The following is a 9,632-nucleotide window of genomic DNA, read 5'->3' on the forward strand; positions in this document are numbered from 1 at the left end:
ACATGTTAGTAAATAGAAAACTTTCAGAGCATTATTCATAAAACGTTTCCACTATCCACCCACGAGAACCATAAACTGTTCAACAGAAACAACATAAAGGTTAGCTACAGTTGTATGATAAACAATGCCAAGCTGACAGATTGAAGCAGCAAACCTGACTCACAACCAGAATGAAACAGCAGCAACACAATAACACTGGGCCAGAACTAAACTTGAACACAAAATATTGCTTACCTGGAGTGTTGGTGGAGCATGTATCTTGTTGAGGCATTCTATCAAGTGGATCATGACCTGTTTTGCTAACCAACTGTTCGCGTAAACTTTGCAGCTGCATTTTGAGACACTCATAACTCGCAATATGCAATGTCTGAATCCACTGATCTCTCTGTTCTTCTGTGCGTGTGGCAAAATGGACAGGATTCTCATCTCCTTCATACACTGCAAATAGAAAAAAAAAAAGAATTATTTGGCATTAGGAGGGGACATCCAGCTGTAGAAACCATCCCAAAACAAACTATGGAATCAGGTGCAGCCCCTGACCTTGTCAGTTCCTGTCAAACCGTCCAACCCATGCCAGCATGGGAAACAGATGTTAAATGATGATGATGATGATGATGATGATATTCAAATATAATTTTTATAAGTTTCCTTTGCTGGCCTTGTACCAAAATTTGAAACCAATATTAATTGATGGTAGCAATTTTCAGTTCATAACATGTGCAGAGGAAGTGGAATGTTATGTAGAAGTCAGGACGTGTTGTGTTGAGGGCAGTGTGACATTGATGGACATGGAGTGAAGTGTGGCCATCACATCATGCTGTACAGAGTGAGGTGTGACATTCTAGGTATACTGAGTGGAATGAAGTAGGATAATCAAAATATGTTGAGTGAAGTGTAGCCATGAGGTCAAGCAATATCTAGTTTACTGTCCAGTCTGTTTGTGTGTGTATGTGTTCATTACTTAAGTTTACCAGAGCCACCTATTTTACATTTAGCATAAATATAGATGAATTCTTAAAACACCAACAGAAAATGGCTGTGATAGATCAAAACATGGAATTAACAAACATGGTAATGGTGACAGAAAGACAGGAAAATGACCATGTCATAGCGTTCCAGGAACTTGAAAATAAAAACTACTTACCTAGCATAAATCCATGTAAGTTTTCATCATCTGTGTCTAATTCTACTGTACATCTTTCAATAATCAACACACCCAATGGATCTGTGTTCTGCAATGAAAAAAAACAGCTATATTATATTACACTGAAATCATGAATAATGCTGTACTCCAGCATTGTTGCTAACCAATTGCTGAAACCCGTAAGAGAGTAAAAGATTATGCATTTACTAGTATACCCATGTCAGCAAAAATGCCAACGGCTTTATTAAGGATAGAAAATGGCACATCAACACAATAGGGAAACCAATAATAAATGGTGGTGGTGGTGGTGGTGGTGGTTGTGTGCGTGCGTGTGTCTTTGTCTTGATATCACAAAAATACTTGTGAAACGACTGTCCTTCATTTCCACTTTTCTGCAAGAACATGTCTGGCCAAGGGAAAATGTTACCTTACTTGCAAACAGGTGAGGGTAGCAACAGAGAGAACATCGAGCCTCAATAAACTCCATCTGATCCATGCTGGCATGGAAAAATGGACATTAAAATGACAGGAAAAAAACATAAAATGGTGAATTACTTACTGTGAACTCTTTACTCTTGAAATAAAACAGCATATTCCCCTTTAGTCTGCAGAATCTTTCCACAAAAGCTGCCAAAGATAATAATAATAATAATAATAATAATAAAATTATCAAATTTAAATAAACATACAACTACATGAATGTTTATACATATGCATGCGTTATCATACTTTCATACAAGCTTCTTGCATCATTCTATATTTTTGAGACGAGGAATTATGTCCATTATTTACAATGGATGGATAGGTGTCCCCATCTTGTTTGTTGCTACCACAATGTTTCAGCTGGTGTACTCTCCAGCCTTCATCAGGTGTTCTGGTGGAATTTCAAATCCCAAGCCTTTATTTGACTAACAGGGTACACTGTTCTCACTCTATAATTGCCCACAGGCATATAGCATAGTGGATAAGAGCACGGGTTACTAACCCTCAGATTCTAAGTTCAATCCCAGGAAGGACTTGAAAAATAATATCAACGGCAAAATAACATCAGCAACATACCTTTGGAATGAGAACAGTGTACCCCATTAGTCAAATAAAGGGTTGGGTTCGAAATTCCACCAAAACACCTGATGAAGGCTGGAGATTACATCAGCAGAAACGTGATAACAATAAACAAGATGGGGACACTTGTCTGTCCATTATAAATAAAGTTTCTTGCAGTTTGTTTGGAGCAGTAAAGTTGTCAACATTTTGGAGCAGTAAAGATGTCAACGTGCAAAAAATGAACTCTGACAGTAACACTGACAGGTGATTAATGTGGAGGAATTTGACAGTTATGACACAACAGTCACACACAATGAGCAATAAAAGTCAGAATGTAATATGCGGTTAATGCTGCGTTGTGCAACATAAATATTTGTGACTGGTGACAGAGTATTGTTGTATACAATGCATGAATACATGATCTCATTATTCAGGAGGTAAGTTTCGAAACCTTTCATATTACTCCTTTTTGCCATTAACCTGAATTCAATTCACAAGTGCATTTGTATTCATAGACTGTGGTAAACTGGTTTGCACAGTGCGCTTCTTTGTTGCAAATCTTTTTATAAAAACTTTACATATTTGATCTTTAAAAATTGTAAAACATTTGTTCACCATTCTTTTTTTTTTTTCTATAACCTCTTTTAGACTACAGACCGGTGTCAAACAAGACAATTTTTCCACAGACAGGAGGATCACACACATAACAAATTACAACTAAGTGGATAATATACAATTTAATTAAACAATACATACATATTATTTGTATATGTGTGTGTGTGTGTTAAATGTGTGATATATAATGGTTTCAAATTTTAGCACAAGACCAGCAATTTCAGGAGAGGGGGGTAAGTCGACTGCATCAACCCCCAGCACTCAACTGGAGTTTATTTTATCCACCCTACAAAAGGGTGAAAAGCAGAGATGACCGTGGCAGAATTTGAACTTTATACTATAAAAGACGGATGAAATGTTGCTAAGTGTGCTGCCTGGTATACAATTATATATGTATCATATATGTAATATATAACAATGCTAAAACACCCAGAAGACTGTGATCGTAGTTTCAATCCTAGTAACTGATGGTGTGTTGTGTTCTTGAGCAAAATACTTCATTTCATGTTGCTCCAGTCCACTCAGCTGAAAAGGAGTACTGGCAATAAATGGGAAATTTACCCAGCAATGGACTGGTGTCCTGTTCAGTGGCGAGTGCTGTAACCTTGGCAACTGAATTAAGCTCAGACTTTAGGAGCCCTTGAGCTCCTGACAGACCTAAGTCTAAATAAGTGAGTTTTTTCATGGCTCAGTCAGAGAAGCAGTACAGTGCAACGGACCCTTGTGGAATTACCAAGAATAGGAAGAAACGGAGGAAGGAAACTTCTGCTTATGGTTGCTGCAATAGGAAACATGTTTTCTACAAATGGAATAGCTTAATTTTCTTCTCGTCTTGACATAATTTTGATGAATGAGCCAATTGTATCTATCCAATCAATATATTTAGGCTTCAAATATATCCAGTAAACATAAGTCATTGGCTCTTAAATGGTGCTCTGTGGTGCATTGCAGATTTTAGAAAATATAATTTAAGACTTTTGAAAAACTCCATACTAACCATTGGCCATCTTAGAAACCCTAACATAATTTTTAGAAGTAGTTAAACTAGTTTTTAAGCCTTTTGCTGTTGAACTTTCAGCAGATATGAATACATTTTGTTATTCTCTTTATACACATAAAATAAAGGAGATTGCCCTGACAAGTCTCAGTGTATTGAGCACTCAAAGGACAAGAATCCCTCAACTTCTCATTCCTCTGTCCATGGGACTATTTAGATCAACACATTCTAGAACTTAGATGTAATTTGCTTACTATACATTTATCTGCAACACATTTAAATAATTAATCATTATTTAATTTAATCACTATTTAACACAGTGTGTATTAGAAAACTTATATTCCTTACCTTCTCCTTTCTTAAAAAGTCCATCTTGCTTGTCTTTCATCCATACAATACCTTCTTTATCAAATTTCATGTTGGTCTGCAAAGAAAGACTTGCAAGTGCTTTGCTATTGAACCTCATGATTGTCTGCAAAATAAAACATGGAATATTTCCAATATTTTGCTGTTGTTATATTTGTGTCCTTCCTTTATTAAAATAGTAGGGTGTTGCTTGAGGGAGATTTAGCTACTATTTCTAATATATACAATTTGTTTTGTTGGCTCACGCTGTTAGGGTTGCTTAATCCCAAGTCAACCCTGATGAAACAGATGCTCCAACTATGACCATCCTATCGTTCTTCAGACTTAGTCTTATTTAGGACCACACTATTCAAAGTGGGTGAGGGGAATTTGGTTGTTATTTCTAGCAAGACAAGTGATTCAGTAGAACAGCATTTCCAAATTTTTTAGATTCCATTTTGGCAAATTAGTAAATCTCCACAACCCATTTGATTAAATATTTAAAAATAACCCACCCCTAACCCCTTGAGGAAATATTCCTTAGTTTTTGTTTGTAGTAAATGATGCTGTCTTGTGGCTTTTATGCCTCAAATAGTTTATTGTATAACACATTTATAACATTTCACAGTGTAAACAGGTTAGAAATGGTATCCAACCATAAAAATCAGGCCAAAAATAGAATTTAGGAGTGAGACATGATCCTCTGCTCCATCTAAAAGTGCAGCAGCCTTGAATATGAACTGAGATTCAACAACCCATACCAGCAGGGAAAACAGCTGTAAAATGATGACAATGATGATGATTTTAGATTTTATCAAACATTTTAAAGATGTCCTTTCTTTGCTTTTCTACTGCTTCTACAATGGCTCTACTTCTCAGAGCTGGCTGGGCATTCCCAACCCATCCCTCTTATCTTTGCTGTATCCAACCCCTCAAGCCCTATACTAATCACTGCATTCAATTCTACCTTCCCAGAATGTTGACCCTCTCAGGCTCTTTCCCAAGATGTAGACTTGCAATTGCCAAAGAAGAATATTAACTGCATCAGTCACATTGGTCCTGAACAGCTTAAGAAGGCTATGGGCAATCCCCATTTCTCCAGACCCAGCCAAATAAAAGAAAATTATCTTTGTGACTCTATCAGAACCATATTACAACCCAGTTTGGTAAGCAGTGTCACAGGAGTTCTTTGAATATTCAGTTCATTGCTGACCTAGGGGTAACTGAAAGAGTGTATCTGTAGAGATGAAATATGAATGACAAGGGATGAAATATGAGATATGCCAATTCCTGTCCCATGTTACAGTCTGCACAACATACACACACCCAATTATTCTCCCTCTCTCTCTCTCTAAAAGTGAACCCCATTTAAAAAGAAAAAGAAGAAATAAGAAAGTAAGAAGTGTTTCCCTTCTTGTTCCACAGATGGCTGATTAGCAAACAGTGAGGAAGGAGAAGTGAGAAGAACTCGAGCAATTACCAGCCAACCAATGGAAGCAGAGGGAAATAAATGCAATGCACCAAACGATTACAAAAAGAGAGAGGGAAGCTAATTATAACACAATTTACATATGCTTTAATTGTATAATTATTAAGGCTCTACACTACTAACCACATAGTCATGCATTTAAACAGTGTTTAAGCTTCAAGATTCTTCTCACACCAAACTATATACCAGGCTGTCATCTGTACTTGTCACTTACTTCCTTCCCTCCTTCCTTTCTTTTTCTTCTTGTCAACTCTAAATGAAACCAGTAATCCAACAAGCATACACACTTTAGATCAAAATGTTTCTCAAATTGAACACCCTTGCCCTTAAAGCATAGCTTCCCAAAGTGGGCGATGGGTGAATTTCTAGAAAATGGTGAGCGATATGAGAATTTTGTGGGTGACAAAGAATTTTTAGAAATTAAGTCTGATATTGGAAGTATCTACCCACATGTAGGAGATGTATGACATGTGACCTCAGCCTTGAATGAATTCTGAATTTAATGTCAAGGTCGTTTGGACAACGCTGGTGGTATATTCTCCATATTGTGCAAATGGTGCAGCACTCACAGCAGCGGTGGAGAGAATAAAGGTTCCACGTTTTAAGGGTGTCCCAAAAATCAAGATCAGTCATACCCTTTCAATTTTCTAGTGAATGCTCTCAGGGATGACTCAATTTCCATAATGTTTTGTTTGGTGTAAGGGAAACCACAGGGGCAACGATATTCTAGGTGTGGCCATAGAAAGGTGAAGAGGGGAATGGTGACACATTGCTCTCTGAACCAAAAAGATCCGAGGAACCTGAGCTCATCCAGCAAGCCAGAAGTTTATTGTTGATGTGGACACTCCAGCTGAGATTGTTGTCAACAATTACCCCAAAGTCCCTGATATTATTGGATCCTGTGAGTAGTTCTCCTAAAGGAAGAGAATATGGTTGTTGGAGCAGTCTTTTTCCCCCCAAGTACATGATTTCAAATTTACCCTCATTTAACATTTTACTTTTGTGTGCCCATTGGCTTACATACACACATACATACATACATACATATATGAAGAGGTGCTGAAAAGTTCCTGGTTTTAAGGATATCACGAAAAGCCTGGTTGGAGTTCTTTTACAGGGCTTAGAAAAAATGAAGGACTGCTGCAATAAGTGTGTGAATCTGAGAAGTGAATATATTGCATAAAATCATAATTAACTGATTCTCCTGTATTTTCTTTTACCCAAAGTCAGGAACTTTTCAGCACCTCACCTATACACACACACAAGTGTATGTATGTGTAGAGAGAGAGAAAGAGAGAAATGTATTTGATTTGCAAATTTATTCTTAGTATGTTCTGGCAGATTCAAATGCAAAAAAGCTAATTACTCTTGTGCATGTCACAAGAAAACATTTCCCTATTACAATGGCAGTGCATGCATAATACACCCAGTTTACTGGTGCAAGGGGCTCTGGAACACTGCTGTTTTGACATGTTATGCCTTATCGGCAGAAGCATCCAGACCTTTGAACCCAAACAAGCCACTGTCTTTCTTTATAATTTCAGTGAGCAAACTGTTTGCTGACCAGCGCTTGTATCTGCAAACTGATAGAAAAATCTTATTTGCACTGTGTACAGCGAGATTTGAAACAATGATTTGTATTTTTTTATTCTTAATAAATTCCTGCAGATTCAAATGCAAATATGTTCATCACTGTTCTGTACGTCACAGGAGAACAACTTCTCTCATTGACGATAGCGTGTTCATCACATCTCAAAACACTCGTGTCCCAGAATCCCTTGTGCCAATAAGCCAAGTATGGTTATGATCAGAATAGCCTTTTGACCATAGGTTTATATCCAAAGTGAGGAAGTCAAAGAGGGGAACTGCTAGAAATAACAAATAATTTTGGAACCAGACCTTTCTGATGTGAAATAAAATAACAAAAAGAAAACATTAAATAATGTGATCCAAGGTACACTATGACTGCAAAAAAAATTATAAAACAGGATGGTCACAGCTAGAATGTCTTTAATTAGGGTTAATTTGAAGCCAACATAAATTGTACGGCGATATGTGCATGTGGTAACTGCATGAGTTGTGCATTGCACTGTTGTCAGTGTGACTCCATTTGGATGTTGTTTACATTTGCTCCAGGGATCATGTTTGGCATGTCTGGAATTTTTATTGTTCCTAGGTTTGTCTTGATAGTAGAATGTGAGGTAAGGGGATAGGAGGGAGGAGGCTGGTGTGTAAGAGATGGGAGAGGAGGAGCCAGGAGAGGCTGGCTTGTGTGTCTGTGGGATGGTGGTAGATTAAATGGCATGATTGGTTTTGAGAGGCTGGCTGCTTGCTTTCACCTCAATTGTTTGCAGGTTTGTCAATTATAGAAAACTGCAGGCTGTAAAAATCAGCAAAGTTTGGAAGGCAGGTTGGGGGTGAGGTGGTGTGGTTTTGAGAGAGTGACAAATAAAGACAGGGGGGGGGGAGATAAATAGGAAAGAAATGAAAGTTAGAAGGGAGTTTAGAGGGAAATGGAAGCTGCATGGAGACGGACAGACACCAAAAGAGAAAGAGAGGGAGAAAGAGAAAGAGTTGGAGAAAGAGAGGGAGAATACTGAAGAGAGCTTTGAAAAGAAAGAGAGAGTTTAGTGAACAGGAGAATGTAGTATCAGACGATATTTATACTATATAATGTATTTAATTACCCAATGCTGTGCAATATATTCTCTGCTTTACACTCTCTTTCATTCGCTTCCAAATAGACAACAGAGGAAATGAAAATTCTCATTAACAACTGAGATTTAAACCAGAGAATAATAATAAAGACAATCGCACACAATGTTTAACAATACGTTCCTTAAACATTTCAAATGCACTTGTCAACGGTCACTCAACATGCTAAAAATTGAAGCAGGAGTATAAAAAGAAAAATGGAACAATACATTAGATAATTTATTCACCCTGTGTCAGAATAAAAGCTGCAAAGATCACCAACAGTGTGCTATTGACTATAAAGGTCTGCCTGACAGGAGTGACTTCAGGTTAAAGAACATTTTCTTTTTATGAACATGACACATCACTCTAATTGTCTCCTAAACATGTTTATACTAAATATATGTAAATACATACAGAGATATTGTTGTTGGCACTCTGTCGCTTACGGCGTCGAGGGTTCCAGTTGATTCGATCAACAGAACAGCGTGCTCGTGAGATTAACGTGCAAGTGGCTGAGCACTCCACAGACACGTGTACTCTTAACGTAGTTCTCTGGGGATATTCAACATGACACAGTGTCACAAGGCTGGCCCTTTTAAAAACAGGTACAATAGAAACAGGAAGAAAGGGAGAGAGAAAGAGTACAGCAGGGTTCCCCACCATCCCCTGCCGGAGCCTTGTGGAGCTTTAGGTGTTTTCGCTCAATAAACACTTACAACGCCCGGTCTGGGAATCGAAACCGCGATCCTATGACCGCGAGTCCGCTGCCCTAACCACTGGGTCATTGCGCCTCCACATACAGAGATAATGATGCAAATAAACAAATAAAACTGCTTGGGCTAGATACACAAAATATACATACATATATGCGTGTAAATGGAGAGAGGACAAAAACTGAAAATATTCGGACAATGAATATTCGTGTATGAATATATAAATACAGGGGTTGGACAAAACAATGGAAATACCTGACGCATGCGTACGAACAGCCATGCTACATGGCAGTGAAACATGGGCTGTAACTGCTGAGGACATACGTAAGCTCGCAAGGAATGAAGCCAGTATGCTCCGTTGGATGTGTAATGTCAATGTGAATACCCGTCAGAGTGTAAGTATCTTGAGAGAAAAGCTGAACATTAGAAGCATCAGTTGTGGTGTGCAAGAGAGACGATTGCGCTGGTATGGACATGTGGTGAGAATGGATGAGGATAGCTGCGTGAAAAAGTGCCACACCCTAACAGTTGAGGGAACCCGTGGAAGAGGTAGGCCCAGGAAGACCTGGGCTGAGGTGGTGAGGCAAG

General features: G+C 38.2%; 1 protein-coding gene across 1 annotated transcript in view; it reads right to left on the reverse strand.

Moving 5' to 3' along the window:
- LOC106867758 (inositol polyphosphate-4-phosphatase type I A) overlaps positions 1-9,632 on the reverse strand; it is an 80,390-nt gene that overhangs the window by 55,940 nt on the left and 14,818 nt on the right. Inside the window, exons 2-5 of the mRNA XM_052975773.1 lie at positions 4,149-4,272; positions 1,704-1,771; positions 1,145-1,232; positions 235-438 (exon numbers count right to left, since the gene is read on the reverse strand). Of these exons, the coding sequence (XP_052831733.1) occupies positions 235-438; positions 1,145-1,232; positions 1,704-1,771; positions 4,149-4,266 (478 nt within the window). The 5' untranslated portion in view covers positions 4,267-4,272. The remainder of the gene's footprint in view (positions 1-234; positions 439-1,144; positions 1,233-1,703; positions 1,772-4,148; positions 4,273-9,632) is intronic.

Source organism: Octopus bimaculoides, chromosome 22, assembly GCF_001194135.2.
Source record: "Octopus bimaculoides isolate UCB-OBI-ISO-001 chromosome 22, ASM119413v2, whole genome shotgun sequence".
Taxonomy (NCBI): domain Eukaryota; kingdom Metazoa; phylum Mollusca; class Cephalopoda; order Octopoda; family Octopodidae; genus Octopus; species Octopus bimaculoides.